The sequence below is a fragment of the Candoia aspera genome, chromosome 2, assembly GCF_035149785.1.
Source record: "Candoia aspera isolate rCanAsp1 chromosome 2, rCanAsp1.hap2, whole genome shotgun sequence".
Classification (NCBI taxonomy): Eukaryota; Metazoa; Chordata; class Lepidosauria; order Squamata; family Boidae; genus Candoia; species Candoia aspera.
In genome coordinates, this window is record NC_086154.1 from 231,435,747 (window position 1) to 231,449,767 (window position 14,021).

The 14,021-nt window shown below is 43.9% G+C and overlaps 1 protein-coding gene across 1 annotated transcript; it reads right to left on the minus strand.

Annotated features, from left to right (window-relative positions):
• Window positions 1-3,189: 3,189 nt before the first annotated feature.
• AK6 (adenylate kinase 6) lies at window positions 3,190-12,263 on the minus strand. The gene is made up of 5 exons (XM_063295487.1): window positions 11,932-12,263; window positions 11,158-11,250; window positions 10,276-10,334; window positions 10,039-10,184; window positions 3,190-4,089 (listed from the first exon to the last, which is right to left on the minus strand). The coding sequence occupies exons 1-5, from the start codon at window positions 11,957-11,959 to the stop codon at window positions 3,900-3,902; spliced, it is 516 nt and encodes a 171-aa protein (XP_063151557.1). The 5' UTR covers window positions 11,960-12,263; the 3' UTR covers window positions 3,190-3,899.
• Window positions 12,264-14,021: the final 1,758 nt, after the last annotated feature.

Consider the following 14,021-nt stretch of genomic DNA (forward strand, 5'->3'; position numbering starts at 1 on the left):
TTGCTTGGCCGGGCCCTCCCTTTCTCCCGCAGGGCAGAGCTTCAACTTTCCCCCAGCTCTTGACCTCAACCCCGCCTTCTCCGCACTTAGAAGAACGCGGCTTAATTAGCTGGGCGAACAGAGACGGAAGTGGGATCCTCCTTCGAAGTCAGGGCCGGTCCTGCCACAAACCACGTCGGCAGACGGAACCAAAGCGAACAAAATTGCGAGGGTCGAAGGTTATCCCAGTCCGATAGACTGCATGACGAGAATTCGGAGGATAACTTAAAACAACTTAATAATAAGTCTTTTAAGATTATTGTTAAACTGCCTTCTATTGATTCAATCACTGATCTATTTAGCTCACCGACTGCCAGCGGCATTTTTTCCTATTCTACCCGGAGATGCTCCGGATTTTTCCTACAAACCTTGCACCGAGTTTTTGTATTTCCTGCTGTATGGTTTATCAGTTTTAAAACAGTTTGTAAATAAAAAATGCAAGGCTTTCTTTTTCGATTCAGGAAAAAAAAAAGCAAAAACCTTACAAGATTTCCACCAGGAGGAAAAAAAAATTCCTAAAAGCTACAAGCTTAAAAAAGTCTAAATTGAATTTTTACTAGCAAACACCTATATAATAGGCTGTCTGAAATTACTTTCATATAGGGTAGCTTACTGAAATCTCTTCCAAAACGCTCCTTTAAACAAAGAATATAGCTAGTACTGTACAGGAAATAATACAGGTTCAGGCAGATGTCCATGAAATAGACATCTGGCTGTGGCTTAATTACAAAATTGATTTTGTAATTAAGCCATAGTTCTAAATTAGTCATAGTTTGAATGTGTTTCCTATTATGTAAGCCACTGAGATGCAAACTGATTGCGTTGGGATGGGATGGAAATAAATAAATAGTTCTTATTAAAGGTTTGCCTTTAGTGTCCTCATTCATTTTCAAAAACTTATTTAAATATTTGTTATTAGTTACATACAGAAAAATGTGGTATGAAAGAATGAATCTAATAATAAACTATAATACAGTATGGTACCAATTCACCAAAAGATGCGTCATCCAAATAGATAACTGCTCAAAACATTTATTTTATTTATTTATTTATCTAATTTATCCCCGCCCATCTCCTCCCGTTGGGGGACTCTGGGCAGTTTACAACAATCAATTAAAACCATAACCATAAATACAGAGAGTAAAATACAATAATAATATAAATAGAGGTAAAAATAAAGAATCCAAGTGGTGAAGCATCTAAAACAGTCCAAGTGTGGGAGGAGTGGTCTATAACAACCATCCCCATGTAGCTCTATTCCCCTCTCCACCCCAAGTGAGGCAGCAGAACCAGGTCTTCAGACTCCGCCGAAAGGCCAGGAGTGATGGGGCCAATCTCACCTCCGGGGGCAGCATGTTCCACAGGGCAGGAGCTACTGCGGAGAAGGCCCGCTTCCTGGACCCCGCCAGATGAAATTCTTTTACAGATGGGGTTCGTAGCATGCCCTCTCTGCACGATCGGGTGGGACAGGTTGATGTAATGGGGAAGAGGTGGTCCCTCAGGTAACCTGGCCCCATGCCATGTAGGGCTTTAAAGGTGATAACCAACACCTTGAATTGGACCCAGAAGCAAACTGGTACCCAATGCAGCTCGCGCAGCAGTGGTTACATGTGCCCTTCTGGGGGCACCAAGAACAGCTTGCGCAGCTGCATTCTGGACCAGCTGGAGCTTCCGGATACTTTTCAAGGGTAGCCCCATGTAGAGCGCGTTGCAATAGTCTATCTGAGAGATAACAAGGGCATGAGTGACTGTTCAAAGGGCCTCCTGGTCCAGGAAGGGGTGTAACTGGTGCACAGCACGTAGCTGCACAAAGGCTCTCCTGGCCACGGCTGCCACCTGCTCTTACTCACTAGATACTGCAATTTTTATAATAAAGACAAGGTTCTAAGAACTAATATTCTCAATGCACAGAAGTAAATTAAACCTTGAAATTGGCCAAGCATCTGCTTTTCAGGTACTAATACATTATGTTAGGATACACCACCTAACGGAAATGACTATTTTCAGTGAGATTAGTTCAGTTGCAATACTAGAAACATAAAATTTTTAAAATGTCTTTTTCTATGAGAACTTTAGTTTCTGACAAATGAAGTAATACTTTTGGCAGAGTGACTAAAAATTATGCTTATGACAGACTTTCTAAAAGTTATCTTTTTACAGGTAGCCTTCATTTAGTGACAATTGGGACCAGCAACTCAGTTGCTAAGAGGTGGCTAAGTGAAACTGCAACTGTGCTTATGATCTTACTTCAGCTTTCCTTTGCTTTACAGACCTGTGAAGGTCCTAAATGTGAGGATTGATTTTAAAGTTACTTTTTCATCACAACTTTAGTCACTAAACAAGGACTACCTATACTACCACCATAGGAGTACTGTAAAGTAGTACCATTGGCCCCATTTATGAATAGACAAGTATTTGTAACCCAATTTTAAAGCCATGTTGATTCGATTTAAGGGGATTTGTAACCATTTTCCTTTCTTTTCCTACAAAAGGTAACCAAAATAGAAAACAGAAGGCAATGGTGCTTATCAATGAAAGTCATTTAAATAATGCTACAAGGGGCAGAAGAGTCTACATCCCTGTAGCTCCTCCTATCCAATCAAAATCTGCTTTGGATCTTGCAGGCATTGAAGGTTGTGGTGAGAGAGAAGGAAATCTGAACATGCACTTCTGTTCATATTCTGGATGGAATCCAACGATGTATCATTAAGGCTAAAATCTTAATCTATCGAATTTATTATTAAACTTGAGAGCTGCTAAGAAAAATGTTTTATGTACCTTATATATGTATTTTGACATGACAAAATAAAATGTACACTTTCTCACCAGTTTTATCACCTTTTTGCTATAGGAAGCCGATGCCATCAAAACAGATCTTCATGTTGCTTTCTGAAACTATTATGTATTTGCCACACTGTATGTACATTATTGTAAAGTTAATGCAATTTTGTTCACAAAATTGTTCACAAAATGTAGGAATAGCACATGAAGAAGCACTAAGCATTTCAGTACAAGAAAACTGATTAAAGTTTTCAGGTTGCACTGTGGGTGGTCAGTGTATTCATCTTTACATTGTAAAGGATGTTTCTATATGCAGACAGGACTGCAAATAACTTCACTTTAATTAATATTTAGAAAAAAATAGGATAATGAATTCTGATAGCAATTATTATGAACCAGGCTAGTGCAGAGAATAGAAAAACATGAAGCAACAGCATCAGACACTTCTTGAATCATTGTAATTATGGGCACATACAACCTATTCACTTGCTTCAAAAATCCTGCAAAATGCCATCAGCATTCACTTTCAGAGAGATGAGTTAATGAATCTGGGGGTGGGAATGCCTTCTATTTAACAAGAAATAAGCTGAGCAAAAAGTAGATTTCTACTAAGCTGCAACAAATCTTGCTTACAAATAACAAAAATATGCACACAAACTCACTTAGGTACTTATAGCATGTTAATAAGTTAATCAAATTATTTTCATATATTAAGTTACATGGTCCCATGTTTAGAAATGATTCTCAAAGATCCACTGCATTAATAAAACTTTGTACAGGAATTAGATTTTGGCAGCCATAATATCTATAGAACTATTATTGCCCACCTTTTCAAATATTTTTATTCGAAGTATTAGATATCCAATTTAGTATAATTTCAGATTTTTAAGTTAACTCTTTAATATCTGACTCCTGCTTTCATAGAGTCTAAGTGAAGAGCACAGTATAAAAGTGAACACTCAGTGGCCTCCTTGACTTAATTTTCATCCTGAATGAAACAACTATTACTGTTTCTTCAATGAATGAAAGCACAAGTTCTAGTTATCGCTGTTCTATTTCTTGATTTTTTCCCCCCAAAATTAGTTGTTGTCTTTTATCCACTGTTCAATCCACTGTATAATTTGATCCAAATTCCGCTCCATATCTTCTGGAGTATTACTGGACAACTGATGTACAATTTCTTCTTTATAGGATGACATGGCCTCTTCATAAATCGTCTGAAAGATTTCACACTGAATATTGTCTTGAAGTTTTTTTCCTTTGTAACCTCTAGAAAAATATAAAAACGACATAAAGTATTTAGATAATTTAGGTAAAAATACTGAAGTTTGATACTATGCACTAATAAGAGGGTTTGGTTTAAGCTGAATCTTACCTATATTTAGTTTTGCATCACTGACCTACTGTCATCTTCACCGTTCCAATGTTACCGTTACATCGTAACATTTCGCATGTCATTTGGCTGATGCGTGTTTCATCTGGGAGGGGAAGAGGATTCCATCTCGTGGGATTGTTATATGTTAGCAGCTGGATTGGAATGTGTTTGGGTTATCTCGTGTGTTCAAGGTTCCTTTCCCAGGATATCAGCAGAAACGGTTACCAGCACCTGGGGGCGGGGAGTTTGCAACGGCAGGGCGAGGGGAGGGATTACATTTGAGCCGAGGGTTTTTAGTTTGTATTTGGCGCGCTTTTGCTCATTCTCAGCTTTCTCTGTATTTGCATACTATTCTTTAATAAATCAGATATCATTAAGTCCCTGCTTGTGAGTCTGAGTCTATTAGAGTAGGCAATCATTACATAAAGCTGAGAATCAAAAAATTTACCGTTAGCCCCTTTCCAGATTTATTTTGTGAGGGAGAAGTGCTAGCGATGAGCAAACCAAATCCCCAAACCATGGAAAGCGAGGAATCAAGCGAGGGGGAACCCAACTCCACAGTGATAAGAATGGAGAGGGTCCCTCCTCGAGAGCTTTCAGAAGTTCGAGAGGGGTCGAGTTCCAGCCTAAGAGAAGAAGAGGTTGGAGGTAAAAGAGCCCCTGAACCGACTGGTGAGTCTCCAGGCGAGCTGACCACATGGGATGAGACACAGGGATCCCTACCAGGGACGTCCAAAACGTCTTGGAAGCAGTGATACCTGAGTTCCCCAACTGTGGTAAGGGAAGAGAGAAAGGAGGATTCCCAAACCCCTGATCGTATAAGACTGGTGGAGGCCAAATTGGAGTCACTGGAATTTATGTTTCGAAAGATGTCCATGGACTGGGGTCCCCGGGAGAGGAGGAGAGAGGAGTCTAGTACTAGGCATTCGACTCCTTCTTTGCCCTCAACTTCCCCGGAGGAAAGGAGTAGGACCCGGCACAGAGAGGAAGCAAGAGTGCCGAGGGTGAGGATTTCAAGGTCCCCTCCTCAAGAGCAGAGATCCCTGGGAGCTACAAGAAAGCTCGACTGCCCAGCTGTGGCAAAGGGACCACCCGGAGTGGGGGTTAAGGACTTTACCGTTAAATTTGATGGAGATCCAACTAAGCTGTCGTTCTTCCTTACCAATGCAAGGAGTTATATGGATGAGTGGGAGCAGTTTTTCCGTTCAGAAAGAGCCAAGATTAATGCCATTGCCACTAGGCTCAAGGGGCGGGCAGCCGATTGGTATGTGCAGTTATGTCAATCGGATGCCCCTGAGCTGGAGGAGTTTGAAGAATTCCTGTGGGCGTTGAAACTACACTTTGAAGACCCGTTAGCTAAAGAAAGAGCAAAACGGGCACTGAGGGAGCTGTGCCAGGGGCCACGATCGGTGGCAGACTACGCTCTGGAATTTAAGACTCTGGCTGGGAAGGTTGAGGATTGGTCCCAATCTACCTTAATAGAACTTTTTAAGGACGGTCTGAATATGGAGATCCTGAGGTGGTCGCTTGGCAGGGACGACCCAGATACCCTGTATGAATGGATACAGCTGGCAGGGAAGGCTGAGCATGCCCATGAGACCTTCGCTCACAGGAAGGGGATGAGATATGCTGGGCTCAGCAAGGGTTCCCGCACTGCTGCGCCCACCGGAAAGTCCGGTCAACGTGCCTGGGAGGAGGAGAGGGAGCGTCGCTATGTGAAAGGGCAATGCCTCTGATGTGGGAAGGAAGGTCACCGAGCGGTGGCGTGCCCGAAGGGAAAGACCGATGATCGTCCGGGGAAGCTGTCGGGGAAATCTCCCTCTCTACCCAGGAAAATGAAGGCAGCCATGGCTGGAACTGAAGTGGAGGAGATTCCTTACTTCGGGGGCGAGGGGGAGCCCGATCTACTCCAGCCAGTAGGAAACGCCAGCCACCTGCTTTAAAGAGCGCCTCTGGGCAGGTGGTGGTGGAGGGGCGCGAACATATTTCGGTGAGTGGCAACTATCCCACACTGACTGTTAAAGTGAAGTTAGGCTCCCGCACAAGGACTGTTGAAGTTTGGGCATTGATTGGTTCGGGGTGTTCGTGTTGCTTGATGCACCCTGACGTGGTGGCTGCTTTGGAGTTGCCCAGCTTTCCACTACAACGTCCCATGATTTTCACCCAGCTGGATGGTTCTACGGCGGGGGGGAAGCCAGTTACCCATTTCACGGGCATGGTGGCGTTGCAAGTGGGCAGCCACCGTGAGGGGCTGCCGTTTGTGGTGGCACCTGTGGGGGGTCCCTTAGTCATTCTGGGGATTCCTTGGTTGGTCCAACAAAACCCCTATATAAATTGGGTGCACAGGACTTTGACTTTTGGGGATGGTTTCTATCAAGCCCCTGGGGAGGACGACACTCCGGAGGCTGCAGTGGGGAGGGCGGCGGCAGCAACCCCGCATTTCGCTGTCACCCCACTGGAGGGCTTGCCGGAGCAATACCAAAGCTTTGCGGATGTGTTTGGTGAGAAGGAAGCGGACCAACTTCCACCTCATTGAAAAACTGACTGTGCGATAGAGTTGGTCCCCGATGCTCAACTGCCCAAACCAAAAATCTATGCCATGACACAAAAGGAACTGGCGGTGTTGCGGGAGTTTGTGGACAAAAACTTGGCCAAGGGTTTTATTGAACCAGCAAATTCGCCAGTGGGCGCCCCCGTCTTGTTTTGAGCAAAGAAGGATGGGACATTGAGACTTTGTACAGATTACCGCGGATTAAATGCAGTCTCGATATTAAACAAATATCCTCTGCCAATAATAAAAGACATGTTAGCACATCTGGCTAAGGGGAAAATCTTCTCTAAGCTGGATTTGCGGGAAGCCTATTTCCGCATCCGCATACGGGAGGGGGATGAATGGAAGACTGCTTTCAATTGTCCACTGGGTTCTTTTCAGTACAAGGTTTTGCCTTTTGGGTTGGCAGGGGCACCAGGGGTGTTCATGCAATTGATCAATGAAGTGTTACATGAACATTTGTTCAAGGGTGTACTGGTCTATTTGGATGATGTTTTGATTTATACTGAAACGGAAGAGGAACATGAGCGCTTGGTGAAACAAGCTTAGCAAACTGAGAAAGGCTGAGCTCTATGCTAAGCTTTCTAAGTGTGAATTTCATCAGACTCAGCTTGACTACCTGGGGTACAGGATCTCTGACAAGGGCATTGAGATGGATCCTGCGAAGATTCAAGCCATTTTGGGGTGGGAGCGCCCGCGTACCCGCAGGCAGCTCCAAAGTTTTTTTGGGTTTTCCAACTATTACCGCCAATTCATCCAGGGGTTTGCAGAAATTGCGTTGCCTCTCACTGACTTGTTACGTACAAAGGGGTTGGGGGACACACGCAAGGTAAAAAACCCGGGGGCATTGCTCACTTGGACACCTGACTGCCAGTTGGCTTTTGACAAACTCAAAAGCCTGTTCACTGCTGAACCCATTCTTCAACACCCTGATCCCACTAAACCCTTTGTGGTTGAAGTGGATGCTTCCGATTTCTCAATTGGAGCGCTCTTGCTGCAAGCGGATGCTGGTGGCTGCCTGAAGCCCTGTGCGTATCTATCCCAGGAATTTTCAGAGATGGAAAGGCGATGGCAAGTTTGGGAAAAGGAAGCTTTTGCAGTCAAGGCTGCTTTGGAGGCATGGCGCCACCTCTTAGAGGGGGCTAAATGTCCTTTTGAGGTTTGGACTGACCATAAAAATTTGGAAGCGCTCAGCACACCCTGTAAGCTCAGTCCTAAGCAGATCCGCTGGGCTCAATTTTTCAGTCGCTTTGACTTTAAGTTGAAGTTCATTCCGGGCAAGAAAAACTTCCTGGCTGATGCGCTTTCCCGCCAGGATTCCCCAGGATTCGGTCCAGGCACCTGACGTTGTGGGTACAGTGTGGACAGCATCCCAATTGGGGTTGCAAGCTGTCACACGCAGTCAGACTCGTGCACAGCTGCCCCCGGTTTCGGTTTCACCAGCTGGAGGAAGAACGCCAATTCCCTCGCAATTGCAACAACAGTTTCTGCTAGAGCTGAAATCTGACACTTGGTTGCAAGCGAATAGAGACAATGTTACATTTGACAGAGGCTTCGCTTGGAAGCAAAACCGCCTCTATGTCCCTGACAGTTTGCGAAGGGAAATTTTGATTAGGTCTCATGATGATAAAGTGGCTGGTCATTTTGGGTTTGTCAAAACCTTGCACCTGGTGCGCCGCCAATTCTGGTGGCCCACATTGAGTCGTGATGTGAAAAGTTATGTTGCTTCTTGTCCTGTCTGTGCCATGTCTAAACGGAAGGGGGGCAAGCCGCAAGGGATGCTGCAGCCGGTGGCCAGCCCCTCCCGTCCTTGGGAGGAGGTTTCCATGGATTTCATTGTGGATTGCCTCCTAGTCAGAGAAAGACTGTGATTTGGGTGGTAAAGGACTACTTTTCTAAGCAAGCCCATTTCATTCCATGTGCTTCCATTCCGTCTGCGCAGCAATTGGCCTGCCTTTTTCTAATCCACATCTACCGGATTCACGGGAGCCTCTCCCGCTTAATCACGGGCTGCGGAACACAGTTCACTTCCCAATTTTGGAGGGCATTTCTGAAGCTGGTGGGCACCAAGCAGGCGTTGTCCACTGTGTCGCATCCGGAGACTGACGGATCTACGGAGGCTCTTAATTCGACCCTGGAGCAATTTTTGCGGGCATTTGTCAACTATCAGCAGGACAATTGGGTTGATCTGCTACCTTTTGCTGAGGTGGCTTATAACAACGCCGTCCATCAGAGCACGGGGCACACCCCTTTTCGTACTGTGTTTGGCCGGGACTTTGTTCCCATTCCTGACTTGCCTCAACCCTCCACACAGCCCTGCTCTGCTTCTGATTGGGCTGCTCGCCTGGCTGATTCGTGGCCAGTGATTCAACAGGCATTGGCTGATGCCCAATCTGCCTATAAACTGCACGCCGATAAGCGACAAGCCCTTCAACCTGCTTTTAAAGTTGGTGATAAGGTCTACCTTTCCATCAAGTTCATTAAATCCCCTCAGCCCTCAAAGAAGTTGGCTCCTAAGTTTGTTGGTCCTTTTCCCATTGTGGGAGTTGTGAACCCTGTCACGTTTAAACTGGATTTGCCACACAATTTGAAACGTTTACATCCTGTTTTTCATTGCAGCTTGCTCAAGCCTGTCAACCACTCTGATCATTGGCATCCGCAACCCCCACCTCCTGCTCCGATCATGATTGATGGACAGCAACATTTTGAGGTGAAGGAGGTCCTTGATTCTTGCAGACTTTGTGGCACCCTGCAGTACCTCATTCGGTGGAAACACTTTCCCAACCCTGAGTGGGTGTCTGCCCGTGATGTTCAATCTCCTGTTTTAGTTAGATGTTTTCATCTAGCTTATCCTATGAAACCTGCTCCTTAATATTTTTGGGGGGGCGGTATGTCATGTTCACCGTTCCAATGTTTCCGTTACATCGTAACATTTCGCATGTCATTTGGCTGATGCGTGTTTCGTCTGGGAGGGGAGGAGGATTCCATCTCGTGGGATTGTTATATGTTAGCAGCTGGATTGGAATGTGTTTGGGTTATCTCATGTGTTCAAGGTTCCTTTCCCAGGATATCAGCAGAAACGGTTACCAGCACCTGGGGGGGGGGGGAGTTTGCAACGGCAGGGCGAGGGGAGGGATTACGTTTGAGGCAAGAGTTTTTAGTTTGTATTTGGCGCGCTTTTACTCATTCTCAGCTTTCTCTGTATTTGCATACTATTCTTTAATAAATCAGATATCATTAAGTCCCTGCTTGAGAGTCTGAGTCTATTAGAGTAGGCAATCATTACACCTACCTGTTTTCTAATCTGTCATACAGAAAAGAGTTTTCAGTGCGAAGCACAAATACTATGTTAAACCAACGTTCAGGAAAGAAGTCACAGCTGTGATAATCAACTATGACACCTCCATCCTTCATCTTATCTTCCATTTCATCAATAACCTATACAGAAAATAATGCAAAGAAAACTTTACAATGGATTCTTAGCTATAAAAACAGAATGCATTACATTCATCTTTCAGCTTAGACTCACCCTGTCTTCATCTAATATTGGGCATTCATATTCTTCATCAAAGCCTTCATACAGTTCCTCTGAATAATTAAGAAAATCAAAGCCCATGATTATTAAATCATAAAAAGCTATTATCATTATTTATTTAAACAGTCTATTCTCAGAAATCTTCATGCTGCTTCATCAAATGAGAGCCCTGGAAATAAGCTTCAACGAATATCAGGTTCACTTCAGATGTATTTTATACTGTTAGTATGTTCTAGATCAGTGTTTTTCAAACTTGGCAACTTTAAGAAGTGTGGACTTCAACGCCCAGAATTTCCCAGCCAGCATCAAAGTATTGTAATTTACAATAGTCATCTATTTAAATAAGCAATGAATTTCTCATTCATTGCTCCTGAGATATGGAAGATTTTCCCCTCATCTATTAGATGGCATCCGCTTGGTTTTTGGGAAAGGAGTTAACAATAATTACTTCAGTCTGGCTGTTTCTAATGATTTTAATGGTGTTTTACAGTTGCTTTTCATATTTTGTTTATGTAATTTGTTGTACAGTGCTCCATTTTGGAAATGCTTCTGGAATGTCAATATTATTAAAATATATAGTTGAACTAATTATAGATACAGTTTATATTAAATATAAAATTTATCCATCCTGAGTGGTGCATATACATTAGAAGAGAGGGATATAAATGTTAATGAATTTTATTTATTTATTTATCAAATTTGTCACCGCCCATCTCCTCCCACTTGAGGGACTCTGGGCGGTTTACAACAAGATAGCCAATTAAAACAGTAAATAAAATACAAATATAATATATAAAAACCATTAATAAATAGATATAAAAATAAGGATAGGAATAAAATCCAAAATGCCAGATACTATAAAATTTAAAAAATTACCTTCTTTAGCCAAATCCCCCACATTAATGTATGTAAAATCTGTTCTCAGAGCTATCTCTTTGCCTAGTGTAGTTTTCCCAACACCAGGCGTCCCTACAAAAATACAAGGCATAAAGAAACAATCAGGACAGTACTAAATATTAATATATAATGAGCTTCTATTGCAAAATTGGTTTGAAAGGCTACACAATGTATTTATTGCAACATATGCTTCTTGGTCCTTAAAAATGTTATCACTTTAGCCCTCTCATATACATACACACACACAGAGACAAGTATTTATTCAAGAAAAGACCCACTGGTTAACCCAGGCCTTCACATGCAAGAGGTGCTAAATGGTTAAGGAATAATAACGCCACTTCCAACTGCAAGTAGGTAATCGCATTTTCGAATGCTTCTATATATTAAATTTCATGCAATCAGAAAAACAACATGAAAAGGGTATTTTTTACCTGCTATTGTTCAGAGAGAAATGCAATCTAAAACGTAGAGAAGCGTGAAAGGGAAAACAGCTAGAGCACCCAGCATAATGCAAAGCAAATGAAGCTACCTTTTGCTGTCCCATCATGGATTCTGACCGCGGCACCACTAGGATCTGTGTTCTTATAAACCCTTGCAGAGACTGAATCGGAGATTTGCTTACGCTCTTCCAAACACACACTCTCTCTGTCTTTCTTTCTGGAAAGTGCGAATGCGCTCGATCTAAAGCTACTGACCCGAACTACCTCCCGCTTCTTTTCCTGTTTACGGACCCTCTCGCTGTTTTCCTCCTACCTGTGAGTAAAATGTTAGGCCTCTTCATATCCGCTCTATTGCTCCTGCAGCCGCTGTGCAAGTTGCCATCAAGAAGACACGTGCAGCAGCTCGCTGGGACCTGAACCGCCCTGTTCGGATGGCAGCAGACTAAGACGTCAGTTCGGCTCTCCTTCCTCTCTACGTTCCAACTGTGGGTGGATAAGCGCCGAAGGGGAAAGCCGTGTAATTGGTTTTTCCCCGTAAACTTTCCCGGTTATATTTACTTCTTCTCCCAGAGTGTGACTGAAAGGGGGAGGGGGGGAAGCAGCCGCCGTATCAGGCGCCTGGCGAACAGCTAAGCGCCAAGGAGCGTGCAAGGCCCCAGTCGGAATGGAGCTGGCCTGAGAGAGGGTAGGGAGAAAGAGGGGAGTGGGAAGGGCTGGGTGTGGTTTTTGGTGACGGAAACAAGTGTGGGTTGCAGCCTGGCAGGGGCAAAAGGTGCCCGCGTACGACAGCTCGATGGAGCCCCTTTCCTGGGACGGGCTTCGTGTGCGTGCAATGGAATCCTCAACACGTTGGCTGAGCGCAGTCGGGAGATTTCTTTCGAAAGTGCATGGCGGCTGAAGCTTTCTTCCACCTTGGAGGTGTCTCCTGTAGAATAACACAGACTCCCGCCTTGCTGGCTTGTTTATTTTTTAATTTTTTTTAATTTATTATTTATTTTTTAATTTATATAGCTGTCCATCCCACATATGTGACTCTTGCTTATAAATCCTACCTCATGTCTTTTTCATAGGAAATGGGGGCGGGGGGAGGCTGGAGAAGCGCACCTATCCCGGTCCTCTAAGGGCAGCCACTGAATCTTGAAGACTTCAAAGAGTCGATATTCAGGGGCAACTGGTTAAATGAGTATGTGCTCGTTACAGTATAGTGTGAACTGAGTGCTATTTTTGTTGCTTCTTTGCAACACTTTTCTTTTGATAGCATAAATGTCTCTTTTGCAAGTAATCACAATTTTTCACTTTCCTGATTTCACTTTGACTTGTAAACGTTAAGATGTGTGGACTTCAGCTTCCAAAATTCTGGCTGGGGAATTCGTGCTGGCTAGGAAATTCTGGGAGTTGAAGTCCACACATCTTAACGTTTGCAAGTTTCAAAAACACTGCTATAAACTCTTCAACATAATCCTTATGCACTGTGTTCGTCAGGGAAGGCAAATACCTTCATTTCAGAAGGGTATCTGAATATAGAAATTGTTAGAAGCTTTTTCTCACTACCTCAGGTGAAATGTACAGTTATCTGAGCAGTATTTATTGTGGGCTTAGTTGTATAAATATGTAATGTTGATGCTGCAAGAAGCTGGGAAATCTTGGCTGTTCTACTTTTGAATTATTAGTATTCTCTTTGACGGTAAGCCCAAGAACTAGTTTTGCAGGTACATTGTCAGTCTGCTTTTCAATTTTTCTCAAAAGCTGGGAATTTATAATTTGATCAAGTAGGGTACAATGAGGGGATGCGGTGGCGCTGCGGGTTAAACCGCTGAGCTGTCGATCGGAAGGTCGGCGGTTCGAAACCGCGCGGCGGGGTGAGCTCCCGTTGCTCGTCCCAGCTCCTGCTCACCTAGCAGTTCGAAAACATGCAAATGTGAGTAGATCAATAGGTACCGCTTCGGCGGGAAGGTAACGGCGTTCCGAGTCGTCATGCTGGCCACATGACCCGGAAGTGTCTATGACAACGCCGGCTCCAAGGCTTAGAAACGGAGATGAGCACCGCCCCCTAGAGTCGGATTCGACTGGACTTTACGTCAAGGGAAACCTTTACCTTTACCTTTTAGGGTACAATGAGGTATGCTGATTAGGAGCATGCTTAGATTAGTATTCTCTTGGCTGATTTGCTTCAAAATAAAAATAGCGTAATGTACTTGTCCTTGTTTAGCAACTGCCTCAGACAGCAACCATTCACAGTTACGACAGTGATTTAAAAAGTAGCTTTGCAACCAGTGCCCGCATTTACGTCTTTCACGGGTCTATAAAGCAAAGGAAAGCTGAGGTAAGATTGTAAGCAGAGTCATGGTTTCACTTAGTGACCGCTTTGCTTAACGATCGAGTTGCTGGTCCCAATTGTGGTTA

Bases quoted from the DNA above. Each gene is read 5' to 3' on its own strand.
- AK6 (XM_063295487.1), bottom strand. From the start codon at position 11,959: ATGAAGAGGCCTAACATTTTACTCACAG. The intron at 10,335-11,157 runs GTAATTTTTTAA...TTAATTATTCAG, and splicing joins GGGGGATTTGGCTAAAGAAG to AGGAACTGTATGAAGGCTTT. The intron at 4,090-10,038 runs GTAGGTGTAATG...ATATTTTTCTAG, and splicing joins TATGACAGATTAGAAAACAG to AGGTTACAAAGGAAAAAAAC.